At 39.2% G+C, this 13,686-nt stretch overlaps 2 protein-coding genes across 8 annotated transcripts; one reads left to right on the forward strand and one right to left on the reverse strand.

Annotated features, from left to right (window-relative positions):
* Window positions 1-1,586: 1,586 nt before the first annotated feature.
* On the reverse strand, window positions 1,587-7,843 carry LOC103719823 (uncharacterized). 3 transcript variants are annotated; one of them, XM_008809239.4, is made up of 2 exons: window positions 7,442-7,838; window positions 1,587-6,698 (listed from the first exon to the last, which is right to left on the reverse strand). In XM_008809239.4, the coding sequence occupies exons 1-2, from the start codon at window positions 7,511-7,513 to the stop codon at window positions 5,601-5,603; spliced, it is 1,170 nt and encodes a 389-aa protein (XP_008807461.2). In that variant the 5' UTR covers window positions 7,514-7,838; the 3' UTR covers window positions 1,587-5,600. The 3 variants fall into 3 exon arrangements, with proteins under 3 accessions (XP_008807461.2, XP_088570253.1, XP_038987351.2); XM_088714127.1 differs by having other exon boundaries at window positions 5,254-6,698; window positions 7,417-7,843; XM_039131423.2 differs by having other exon boundaries at window positions 5,254-6,698; window positions 7,447-7,785.
* A 2,081-nt stretch (window positions 7,844-9,924) lies between these two features.
* LOC103719821 (Tetratricopeptide repeat (TPR)-like superfamily protein) lies at window positions 9,925-12,617 on the forward strand. Of its 5 annotated transcripts, none has more exons than XR_015974784.2 (4): window positions 9,925-10,529; window positions 10,726-10,890; window positions 11,171-12,032; window positions 12,136-12,617. XR_015974784.2 is itself a non-coding variant. In XM_008809234.5 (4 exons), the coding sequence occupies exons 1-4, from the start codon at window positions 10,050-10,052 to the stop codon at window positions 12,341-12,343; spliced, it is 1,059 nt and encodes a 352-aa protein (XP_008807456.3). In that variant the 5' UTR covers window positions 9,933-10,049; the 3' UTR covers window positions 12,344-12,617. The 5 variants fall into 5 exon arrangements, 3 of the variants coding, with proteins under 3 accessions (XP_008807456.3, XP_088570781.1, XP_008807457.3); XR_015974785.2 differs by having other exon boundaries at window positions 9,929-10,529; window positions 10,726-10,878; XM_008809234.5 differs by having other exon boundaries at window positions 9,933-10,529; window positions 11,171-11,376.
* Window positions 12,618-13,686: the final 1,069 nt, after the last annotated feature.

Genomic DNA, 13,686 nt, shown 5'->3' on the forward strand with positions numbered 1-13,686 from the left:
CTTTTTTAATGAAGAGAATGACAAAGCCTCCCAACTTTTATTAAAAAAGAAGAGTTTTCAGAAATTATTTATAAAGAATTTGTAAAACAAATATATATAAAAAGCAATAATTTTTTTTATAAAAAATAGCGGTCTGTAAGTAGGGCTGATGTTGGAGGTATTATTTGTATAAAATTTTTGCTGGCCATTTGGTTTTGATTTTCATTCTTTTATGAAAGCTATATATATCTTTGCTGCCAGAACCTCTAATTGAGATGCTATAAACAAATTTCAGAAACAGAAATGCTTAGCCATACATGTTCTTCAGTTTAGTTCATTTTTCTTCTTGAATTTTTGCAAACCAAAACCAATCAATGGGATAAAAATAACATGATATATGAAATTGAGAAGCTGTAAATGTTATGTAAGCAGGCCAAAGGTCTATTAAAGAAGCCCACTGAGGACTAATACTTTAGTGCTGGGAGGGCCTGGAGATGGATGTTTGAACCATGATTGCTTGAGAATTCAACATCAACTGAATTCCTGGCATCTTATTTGCTTCTTCTTTTTTGAGGGCCCTAACCCCACCCATAACTCTAGACCTTGCAGTGTTTACAAGGGTTAAAGCGGCGGACGATGATCTATGGAACCGAACCCCTGCCTCTCGTCCAAGGAGGAAGGGGTTATACCATCCGAAGGGTCTTATTTTTGGTCCAAATTTCTTTTTTTCTTTAGGACATGTTTGGAAAATCCAACAGAACTAGGCTGGATTTCTTATAAGATCATAGATTACAACGTCTATTTAAGTAAGGCCTGTATCAATCTAATCCTTCTCCACCCCAAATCCACTAGAAAGGGCAAAAAAAAAAAAAAGACCTCCATAGATTTTTTTTTTCTTTATAATATATGGGATCCATAAACCAGCATGCATTTATATAAGGCTTGATAAGCTCTCAACTTTTTTTTTAATTGCAGAAAAGATAATTTTCTTAACTATTAACATCCAATAACTGAGAAACCTGCTGTGAAGCTCCATTACAATTATCTGCATTGGTTAAATTGCGTCCTTTGTTATTAAATAACTTATCTAAGTTGAATGAAGTTTTAAGAATTTTCAGATGAGGCATACCGGTCTACATTATTGAACATATTCAAGCCTTAATACAGAGGTGCAAAATCAACTATGGATGTTCTAAAATGACAATCTGCACCATTGATAATGATCCACAACATTTAGTGTACCTATAACCAGAACTCGTGATGGTTATTTAGTTGAAAACTTCGATGGCTCGATATGATTTTTTCATATGATTTACATGTTAAGTTTTAGCGAACATATATTTCGAGAGGTCATTATAATCAATAGACCGGATTCATGCCTCTTAACATATTTGTATTATTTACACCATCCATCCTGCATCCACTTGATGCATTGATAGATAACTTGCACTAATGATTGTTAACACGTAGATATTTTAGATGTTATAGAACAAGGTCGATGGCTTGGATCAATTTTTTGGAATGCTCATGGTTGATTTTGCAGGGTTGTCATAGACTTCTCAAACATCTACCTGAGAAACTCGAATAAAGATATATAAGAGTGAAAGTTTTAGGCTAAAATATGGAACTATACCTTCATTGATACTAGAGAACTACAGTATTATTCAAATGGATAGGATGCAGAACAGAAGAGCCAGAGATTTATTTTATAAAGGTGCAAAGCCATAGCATGTCTATCACCACATAACTATAGATAATGCTTAAGCTTCCTTGACAGCCACCAACTGATTGCACCTGATGCACTCTCCTCCTTGCAAGGCCATGTCCTAGGTCTTAGAGACTTCATATGTCTCCTTCTCTTCAAACCACTCCTTCTGCCTCGGCCGGCCGAACAGCCCAGGCTGGGACTTCTCCTCCTCCTCATGGACTTCCTTCTGCTTGAACACAGTCTGAAGATGGGGGAAGTAGGGCCCTTCAACCATGCTCGTCTTCCTCTCTATTTTCGTCACGTAGGCGCAGTAATCATCCTCTGAGGAAGACCTGCTCTCCTGGTATTGATGTGGGTGGCGGCGGCTCCTGAGAGACATTGTACAGACTTTGCAACCTCCTACTTGAAGCTAGTTTTAGAAGAGTTGAGGCCAGTTTGGTTTCTGAGCTCCCATCTCCCTCTTTTTATAGACCAAGCATATGGAATTTATTCCTTGAAGATAAGAAGTGCATCTTATTCTCTAACTTTTGTCTGTGTCAAGCAGCTCGGAGAATTCTTGCATATGGAGCGTCCATTTTCATCTTCATCCTCAATTAGAAGTATCTTTTTCATATTCGCCGGACCGCCAAGCTTTGAAGGAAAGCACCGACCGACGCCATGGTCGATGCCACGTATGTGATCTAGTGACCACTAGAAGAAAGTAGATCAGAGACTTGAATAATCACAGAAAACTTTCCCTGTACTAACTCAGACTGCCAACATATATTGACTATAATTCAAGATAGAGATTGGAAGCCAGCTCCATTAGTTTCATGAGCCATGCCAGGACTGAATCTGATAGAGGAACAGCTTGGTAGCTGGTGCACCTCGTAGAAAGAGAGGGTCTCTGTATTCTACAGAGTATGTTCCAATCTCTGTTCCATCTGCTGCAGTTTAACTGAAAAATTTTGCACCTTTCTGGAAAAGTTTGGATGGTCACTATACAAGGGTAACCTCTTTTATGAATGACAAGAAAGGTTTAGAATGGGGCTTCCCCCGGTGAATTGGCCTCTAGTGTTTCCTCAGAACCCAAAGATCTTAGTCTGGGGTTACAAGCTGGGATTATAAGATAGTAAAAGTCATTCATTTCAAGGCATCAGTACCAGAAATTTGGGCCCTTGAGTTAAGGAGGTTCTCCAATATATAGATGAAGATAAGCAAGCAAATGGTTGTAGATTTAATAATAAGTAAATCAATCTACTGCATCAGCGATTTCTTTTTCCTCCAGTTTGTGAATTTGGTACCAAGTCAAATCATTCCAGCCAGTGGAGAAGGATCATATCCTAGACCAGTTGATAAGCATATTGTCCAAGGCCAATAATCATAGTATTTCATGATCACGGACCTCTTTATATGCAAACATTTTTTTTTTAAACCATTGGAATAGCTCTGGAGAAAGAAAGTCTGTGATGTTGGTAATCGTCAACAAATGGTTGAATAAGGTAAAATATTTCCATAGAAAAAAAGAAGTTTAACATTTACATTGGTGCAACATATGAGCACTAAAGCTGAGTTACATTCACTTTACTAGTATAGTCCTATCCAAGTTCACATATGGAGTTCATTAGAGTGCATTTTATTTGTCAATCATTTCCTGGGTTACAAACCAGTCTGGTGCTACAGCATGTGCAAGAAGCCTCAGCAACTTGTGCTACAGTATCTATCATTATTTGCATTCATTGGTCACAAAGTGTGACCATGATACTCCTTCCACAATCCTCTCCATCCATGGGAACCATGGATATCATCCCCAAGAGGATGCACCAGACCAGCAAAACCATCAGTTCCTCTGCAATTTCTTGTTTCTATTGATTTGTTCTGCTTAAAGCACCCATTCCACCATATCCTCACCTCAAATTTATGAAACATCATATTAACCGTGTAAGCTTCGATCCTAGTTCCACCATAACTTCAACTCATTGCATTTTGGTCTTAAGAACTAGATGGATCTAGTGATGATGCATCCAAATATAATTTCTAGCAGAATTTTTTTAGATTGATATAGGCTAGCCATGTGATAAACAAGTTTCACCCATGTCCTGTTCATCTTGTCCATCTGCTCCGAAAGCTATGAGAGGATTAGAACATGGCAAGAAAGTCCTCCTCCCTCTCAAAATTTTGAGCTCCCTCTCCACAATTGCCCAGATTCATCCAACCATCAATATAAAAAGGATGATGCCCTGATACTGATGCCCTGATAATAGATAAAAAAGGAGAGGAGAGAATGTTTGCTTTGAGGGGGGCTGCAACTTCGCCCAGATTCATCCAACCATCAATATAAAAAGGATGATGCCCTATTACTGATGCCCTGATAATAGATCAAAAAAGGAGAGGAGAAAATGCATGCTTTGAGGGGGACTGCAACTTCCTAAGAGGCCTGAGTGGATGCCTGCACAAGTTGTCCGATGGATATTCCTTATATGGCTGATGCTTGCAAAATGTTAGCATTGGCTAGAAAGAAACTTCTCTAATTAGAGAAGTTTTAGGGTCATAAAATTGAGGAAAGAGGAGAACGAGATAAAGCAACTTTCAGACTGAATGGATAATCCCCTTTTTTGGGGATTGTGTGCAAGGAAGGGCCTCCTATCTCAATGTTTTTTCCTTTTGGGCATTTATCTCCTCATATGTAACTCTATATAAGCCTTATCCTGAGGATAAGTTGTTCGGCCATCCAAGCACCCCCAACCATCACTTCAAGGATGGGGAACCCCCTTCAAAAGATACTTTCTTCCTTATCCCCCAAAAGAAACTACGTACTAGTCAAGATGTAAATTTCTTGACCAAACTAAATAAGAAAATTAGACACATGGCACTATATTGTTGCAGTCAAACATATCTTAAGAATACAAGACCTACATATTCGTATCTTAAGGATATGAATACCACATCCATATTTCATAATTTTAAGAAACTTAAAAATATATCAAAAAGATATATAGGCATGTAATACCATTCCCAGTTCGACTCCAAGCAATAAGATGCATTCAGTTCAGCAATAGTATTAGACCTCACTTCTATTTGTGGAAGTACCTTAACCTTCTATTGGAATAAGTGCCGTGTCTTCTAGTTATATTTAATTAAGCTACTATGCATGCAGAAGCATGACTCATACTCCTATTACATCAAAATAAAATTAACAGGAAAAAGGATTAGTTTTCAAAAGGAGTTCATCTTTCTTGTGGCATATCCTAGGGTGTAGTTTGAACTTGCATGCATGACATCATCAATATACTTGCATATGAGAATATTATTCACAAACAAACTAATATCTCATACTGTTTTAACCAGTAAAAAGCTCAGAACAATTGCTTGAAAATGTTGTGGTACTTCAGTAACAAGGGCTCCCCTATATGTCCAACAAAAGTAACTATAAACGATGACAATAAATTAAAGGTTGTCAAAAGATATTTCTTTAATCAATACACCAGAACTATCAAAAAAAGCAGTTCGATAACCAATTGAGAGTAGTCAATGGAAGCATGTCAGTAAATTGAAGAAATAGTACATAATTAAATTAGTACAAAAAATTTCCAGCACGGAAAGCATTTCAAACATCACTTTATATGCATCCTCCAACTATCAGGGTGTGATTACATACCAATAAGGGAAGAAGAGACGTAAAACTTCCCATGGTGGCTATAGTCCCAGAACAGACTCCTTTGGCAAATGAATTTGCCTCTAGAAACATGACTAGAAACTAAGAATTTTCAAATATACTTTCACATGTAGATGAAAGAACTCGTCTCTTCCTGCCAACCTCCCTCAATAAGATTCTTCCAAGTCAGATGTTCATGTTGAGAACACGCGCAATATCACCATCATCAACTTTGAAGAAATCTTTCTTGTAATATTCAAGAACGGTTTTTGATGCTTATCACCCTGGTTCTCTTTTGCAGTTCCCAGGAAGAAGATATTTGTACTTGTCAATATTCTGAAGGAGATACCCAGGAAGATGAACTGCTGAATATGAATGGGGTATCGCCCCCAACTTCGCTATAATTTCCCTGAAAGTATACTCCTCCGGAAGCATATCAAAAAGGTCTGCTCCCCGGCATATCACATCCTGAATCCTTGATGGGTTCAAATAATAAGCAAATCTCACACGATCCACATGGCTGTAGGCCCTCATCTTAAACACAAATTCACTGATATAGCGGAAGCAAAAGCTGCAGTGCCACCCTGAATCGGTGAGTATGTCATCAGTCTGGCGGTAATGGGCATATCTCGTCTTCCCAACTCGAAACCTGTGCACCGAAGCCCTCCAGCACTTGTTATCCAGGAAGAACTCAAAGGAGTAGAGGTAGTTCCGTAGCCGGAGATGGAGCTTCTCAGGAATGTCATCACACCATCTCAGGAGGTCAATTGTGTGGCCACTTGGGATCTCATCAACATCAGACATGATCAACAAATCATCATCAGCAATGCCTGCTATCCGAATGAGCTGATCCAACGCAACTCTCTGATATGCCTCCTCCACAAAAGGGTTCTCCCCCTTCACAAATCTACCACCAACAGCACCATAAGTGAGCCGGGGCTCAGCAAACTTGAAATGTTCCCGATTCTTCGCAAACAAGAGGGGCTTCTTAATGCCTGTGAATGTGGAATTGGACTCGAGAAGAACAAATTCTGATACATAAGGGTACAACTCATTCCACCTAATGGTGAGCATGTCAAGCTCATTGCTGAATAACACAGCATCATAGACCCGGCGTGGGGTCTCACGGACCCTCCAGCCGTGGAGCTTGCAGAGGGTCTCCATGGAGACATTCTCATGGTAATAGTGGGGGATCTCATTGAATGGTTTCCGAGGAGACTCCCACAGGGGCCGAAGAAAGTAGGTGATCTTCTGGCCATGTACGTAGATAGTGTATATAACAGTGGGGAGCACCACGAAGAGTAGGATTAAAATCTTGAAGTCCAAGTCTCGCAGGGCACATCGGAGCCTCGATATCGCCCGTGCAGCCCTCGTCACCTGTCAGAGAAAAATCGACAAAAAAATCAGCAGATGAAAAAGCAATCCAATACAAATTCCCATCAAAAACAATTCAGATGAGCAGTTGATGTCTTCCATAAGTAACTAAACAAACATCCTATGGGAACAATAAATTAGGCTATAACTTCTGAATCAGTGCACCAAAATGAGACGAATTTCCATTGTTTGGAAGAGATTTTCTGCATACATTTTAAGAATGCAATTTAGAACCTGCTTGGTGTTGATTTTGTTTTCTGGCTTTGTTTTCAAAGACCCAAGAAGAAAAAGAAAAAGAAAAAAAAACTAGAGCGAACGACATGTATGATGAAACCCTTTTTGTTTGCTAAATTGTTTGTAGAATCTCTAGAGCTTTTGGAAATAAAAATTTGTTTTTTTTTCAAAAATACTGAATATAAAAGCAAGGAATAGCAGTTCTGTGTAAATGCTAAATATAATATCAATATCCACATGATATTTCACTAACTTGCAGAGAAACAAAAACAAAAAAAAAAAAGAAAACCAGATTAAAATCAATAACCGAGGATAAATTATTAACTAAATCACAAAAAATACAGCATTTCAGAGAATGATGCCATCTAGGTAAACTAAAAAATTTCACAATAAACAGGGAAACTAAAAAAAGGAAGTATTTTAGATATTTGTGAAAAAATGAAATAATTTTGGAACTAAAAATTGAATTGTAGTATTGATACTCAACAGAAGGAGGGGAAAAAAAAGGTTGCCTTGCCGCAAACATCGTTGCAGATATCATCCGTCTTCTTGTAATTATAGTCGCAGCCACCCTCGGACATCATCGGAACAGGTCGAATTTGTTGTCCCTCAGAAACAGAGGCCTTGACCTCTTGTCTGTCTTTTTTCAAGCGAGAAATGGGACAAATCGACACCGTGCGACGATTTCATCCACGGAGTCTCCACGGCGGCGGCGATTCTCCCGGCACGGAGGCACGAGAATCCAGATCGGATCGCCCACCGGAAGCCCAGAAGAAATCCCGATCGATCCGCGCCGCGGCGACTTCCAGATCCCCCTTTCCTTTTTTTCCCCTTTTTATCCCCCTTCGTCTCCCCTGTTTCACTGCAGCTTAATTGCTAATTATTATGTCCGCTGGGCTCACCTCATCCGCGGTATGACTATGAGTGATAGCAATTTATTGTTATTATTATTTATTATTATTATTATTATTATTTATAAATAGAGTCGGCATATTATACTACATGAAATACGGTATATCGAATAAAATCTAAAAACAAAATATCACGAAAAGTTCCAGACAACTCTCCTTATGGGTCTAAAGAATGCCGTTCAAATGGCCAGTCACATAAGTGACTATCTAATTTGCGGCCCCGTTAACTTCTTTAACTATATATCGGGTCTAGAAGGTCTCTTCATCCCTCCTTATTATCTAGATATCTCAAATCAGAGAGTAGTCCTCCCATCTTGCTCGGGCCCTCTTGAATCCAGCCTACTACTATGGCCGAGCCATCATTCAAAATAATAGGGCTGACCTGCAGAATTCGCGCGTATATGGAAGATCCACCTATGCAACTCCCAACTTAGCATAAGAAACTGAGATATCAGCTGTCTGAGAATCACTAGCTACTACCACCCTTAAATCTAGGCCTATGATTATGAATTCCGTGCCTTAATTGCTAATTATTATGTCCGTTTGGCTCACGTTATCCGATACGCGGTATGGGTGATGGCATTCTGATGAGAGTCCAAAGAGCACGATAAATCTGCGAGCGCGTCGGTCAAAAGCAGAGGGAAAGTCGGTGCCACGACAAGGTCTGACTCGGTCAGAGCCAGCCTTCACACGCGCAAAAGGAAGAACGGCGTTTTTTTACTTCTACTCCTGCTGCTATTTCCACGCGTACACAGAGATAGGAGCTATAAATTCTATAAAACAAATTGCAACCAAGTTTGAACTTAAGGAAATATATGTAATATGGTTTTAATTTGGCTAATTTGAACTTGAGCAGATTATAGTATGATTCTGAAGATCTATTGAGAGAATCCAAATTGTCTAGATTTAGTAATCCAACCCCAACCCACTTTTTAGCTCCTTTTTTTTTTCTTTAAAAAATCTAGTAACAATCCAATTCAAAGCTTTGATTGAGAATTAAGAACGAAGATTATTATACTATCTTGTCTCTTAAAAAAGGTGGTCTTGACCAAGCATATAAAGGACTAGTTGGACCATTGATCCCTATGAAAACACAGCTTGTTTCAATTGAAGTCAAATATATTATTTGTCCAAATTGAAACGAAAAGAGGATAAGAAGTTTGATAGTTTATTGAGAAAAAATCAGTTATGTTTTTATAAAAAAATATTTTTAAGCAAATATTATAGAAAAGAATTATTGTCAAAATCTATACTAATTTTTTGCTCGCATTACTTATTGAACACTTGTAAAAAGTACTATTTGCATCAAAATAAAAATATTTTGATGATTTATTGGACCTATTGTGTGCAGCAATACCGATTAAAAAAAATTAACACATGTTCACTACCTTAGTAACCTCTCCTATATTTTTTTCTTTTTCTTTTGTTTACAATAGGTTGCATAATGAGATGTCTCCATGTCATGATAATAGAGTATATAAGTTATTAAATAATCTAACAAATCACAAAAGGTTTTTTATGTCAATAATTGAATTTGCATCATCTTTATGATAATACTTATCAAATATGGGTTATGCATCTCTACCCTCACTTTTTTAAACTTCATCGATGTGCAAGATAAGATTTGGAAAGTGGACTACTTGTTTTTTTTTTATTTTTTTTATTTTTTGTTAAGATGGGTAGATCATATCTGACGAGTACGGTACACCCAATAAAATTTAAAAATAAAATATCCTAAAGTACCGGAAAGAACTCTCCATCACCAGCCCATAGGGTATTATTGGAGTGGCCGACTAGTTGTTTCTATTTTGTTTGTAAAATATTTTTGTAGTAGATATTTATTTACTTGCAAACAATGGAAATGAGAGTATATAAGATTAAGTGAAGAGTTTTACGTGATTATAACTATCCATCAAAAATCTTTTCTATCAAATAAATCAAATATATCATTTATGCAAACTATTAATCACGACCAATAGAGTTTTTTTTTTTTTTTAAGTATTCGTGAAGGCAAATTAGACGGCCTGCAACGATTCCGTGAAGCAACGGTGCTTTGCACTCAAGCACAAACAAGAGGGTTAACGGCCTCAGGCCGTGACACGTCCGCTGCTTCCATCTCTTTCCACCGTCCCGAAATAGGAAAATATCTCGCGGATTGGCCGTCCGCTGGTCCTCCGCTCTCATCCCGAGCCTCTCGAGATCCGACGCCATGGCCGCCGCCGTTCTCGTCGGCAACCTCGCGCTCCTCGTGGAGGCCAGCTCCCATCGGACCGCCATGGCAGACCGCGCCGCCAAGGCCTGGCACCCCGAGGCGGCGGCCTGCCGCGCGGCGAGGCGAGACCCGCCCCCCGGCCCCTTGCTCTCCGCCGCCATCCACGCCAAGAGCTTCCACGACCCCCCGGACATGGCCGGAGAGGTGGCGCGGTTGGCCCTTCGGCGGAGAAGCCCCAAGAACTCCACGGTGGCCGCATCCAGCTCAGCCTGGGGCGGCGGCGGCAACGGCAACGGCGGGGGTGGGGAAGAAGACGACTGGGAGGAGGAGCTCCGGAGCCGGCTGAAGGATTTGGAGGAGATGAAGGAGCTGGAGACGAGGGCCGAGGAATTGCAAAGGTCCGAAGCCGGGGAGGGGACCGGAGACGAGGAGACGGAGGAGGAGAAGAGAAAAAGGGTCCGCCGAGAGCTCGAAAAGGTTAGGTTTTTAAATTAAAAGCATTAGTTTTTTATATAATTTACGAAAACCCTAAGAAGAGGAAATCTTTCACTAGAACTGTTCTTATTTTATCTGCCAAATTACCATCAAAAAAAAAAAAAATCCGATTCTTGTTTATGATCATTAGTGGTATTTTATAGTCAGTTCATGCTATTATGTGTCTTGGAAAGAGTAGGTAGCAAAAGAACAGGCGGAGCGGAGGAAGACGGCCAAGCTGATGTTTGAGTTGGGGCAGAAGGCATATGGGAAAGGAATGTATGCTCGGGCAATCGAGTTCCTAGAAGCTTCCCTCACCATTATTCCGAGGCCCACACTCCTTGGTGGTGAGGTATTGATGAAAGTAAATGCATCTAATCAATTTGTTTAATACATCAAATTAACAGACTGGAGTAGATGATACATGAATAGTAAGTATAGTCTATAAATCATTGCAGTTTTAGGGTTGATGGATTATGCATTGGATCTTGGAAATTTTAGTCGATAGAAATGCAGAAACAGATTGGTCTGAAAGGCTGTATTTTGAAGTAATATTTAGTTTATGCCCATTCGTTTTGGTTATGCAAGTAAGGCTTGTGGGTAGATTTGTTAATGCACTGGTATTGTTTTGTTTAACTTTGCAGATACAGATTTGGCTGGCGATGGCATATGAGGCTAATAATCGCCACAGAGACTGCATTGCTTTGTACCAGCAATTGGAGAAGAAGCATCCTAGTGTCAGCATTAGAAAGCAGGCTGCCGAGCTCAGGTATATCTTGCAAGCACCCAAGCTCAAGATATCCAAGGATGAGATGGTCACGATACCATTGATTGGATCTAGCTACGACAGGTTGGTTCTCCTATGCAGCATTTCCTAAACATTCTGATTGTTATCTTGCCATGAGTTACAAACTCTAATCAACCTAACTATTCTGCTGACTCAGTTATTGTGATAGCTTATCTTCAATCCTGCCCATCAGACCAGTTGGTCTGTGACTTTGGAATGCAAGTTTATGTCATGACTCCACTAGCTAACTTCTGGAACAGGATTGGTCTGGCTATAGCTGGCTTGCGAGTTAATCAATTTTTTTGCACATATGTACTGAACTTTATGCACTATAGGGGGTTCAATTCTGACATTGCAGAATATTGACCTTATACATGTACTTGTATCGCAGATGCTATACAAGTACATGTAATTAATTATTGCATGACAAGAACCATTGCTATAGTAATTAAACAAAAGCATTTGAACTGCTTCAGTTTATGCCTGGTGGTTCTGTGATGTCAAGACAAATGTTCCTTGGACCAGATTATATCCTAGATGGGATGCATGAAAAACTTGTGCGGGCTTCTGATCTACCATCCATGCTGTTTTCTGAGTGTTTGCAGTAGATACACGCCTGTATTGGGCAAATTCTCCTCCTCAGCTAAGAGGAGTGTGACATTCTGTGTACGGAGCGTAGCATGAAACAGCAGGAAGGAATCCTGCATATGTTCTTCTGGGTTAATTATCTTTCACCCCTTCTATCATCAGCTTGCAACTCCTTTTGATGCAATCTAAGGTTAACAAGGATGAGCTGACTTGTTTGTGATGTCACAATGCTAGATATGCAGCTACATGGAGTGACAAATACAAGGACCAGGATCAGAGAAGAAAGACAGCAACAACAAACCAACTTCCATCATCAAGGGACTACTGGGGTGACTTCCTGACGTGGCGGCCACCGAATGGGTGGGAAACGAACCGCACCTTCTGGGTGATTGTAACTTTGTGGCTTGTTTTGATTACAACAGCCGTCCTTCTGCAAAGATGAATTTGTTAAGAGTCTTGGTGGGATCTCAAGGAAAGATACCATTCTTTTTATATGATCATGCATTAAGGGCGCCTACGTGTGAAGGTGTTGAATGCAGTGCTCTGGTGCATCTTTTGCAGTGGTAACATGAGAGCAAGATCACATGGACAGTCGTATTCTTTTCAGGAATGCAGGTTTAAGTGTTATATATATAGAATGCCTTGTAAATAATAATTGAACAAGTGAATCCGTGTAACTTCTTGACACAATATTATTTCTCTTGTTTTGCATTTCAGCTTTGTAGCTGCATAAAGTGACGCTTTTGTACTTCTGAAGGTCTCTTATAAGTTTTATCATTGCAATATCTTCAAAAAAGCTGTTTTGTTATGTACTGGTGATTTTAGTGGACGCTTGCAGTTAACTGGTTTCACCAGGATTCTCGAGTTGAACATCCATAACATGATCTGAATAATTATAACTATCTGCTGCTGATGCTGCTGCTATTGATGTTTTTCTCTCTTTTTCCTGGTTGAGAAGCGTGTTGATCATTATTGTTGTTAGTCCAGGGAAATTTATAACCAAACACAATTTGAAAAATTCCTAACGTACTCAAGTCTTTCTCTCTCTCAGAAACTTATAAAAGAAAAACAATACTGATTTGGATTGCTTGGGTATAATGTTACATTGTTCAGAACATTCTTTGGGTTGTTCTTTTTTTTATTATTATCAGTCTGCTACTTGTTACTGCCTGGGCTGGACTTAGGTTTCTGCATAATCTGAACCAAAGTATTGGAATAAAGTTTGTCTTTCAAAATATTTATTCCTCTTTAATCAAATATTAAACTGTCTCATCTCCTTGCACAGGTTTAACCTGATCATAGTGGAGTAAGAATCAAAAAGGTGCATTTTAACTTTTCAGGAATTTCAAAGCTACTGTTTATGTTGTTGCTTTATTTAGCTGCTAGAAAAATTGTCTTCCTAAATAGAGGAGCCATTACTTGGACTCGGTCTCACTTCGTTAAGCTTCCTTCCATCATAGTTCAGAAAGGAGGAAAAACAAAAAAGGAGTTGGATATTTTTTCAGATTTGCATAATTTTTTTTATGAACATATTCGTTCGAACTTATGCACAAACCAAGACGGGCCTGAAAATCTACTACTTGCACTTGGTGTATCTCGACAATTTGCTATGCTGTTATCTTTTATTTTCTATAATTACATTTCACTTGGTTCCAAGAACTACTGGAGTTCATATGGAGCTGTTGGCTATACTTGGAGATGCTAGAAAAATGGAGAAAACTTATCCCAAGGAATGAAATGAATGCATCATCAAGAGGCCAATCCCACTTACTTGCTAAACCAAAA

Source organism: Phoenix dactylifera, chromosome 18, assembly GCF_051530095.1.
Source record: "Phoenix dactylifera cultivar Ajwa chromosome 18, Ajwa_hap1_PhDact_Kaust_v1.1, whole genome shotgun sequence".
NCBI lineage: Eukaryota > Viridiplantae > Streptophyta > Magnoliopsida > Arecales > Arecaceae > Phoenix > Phoenix dactylifera.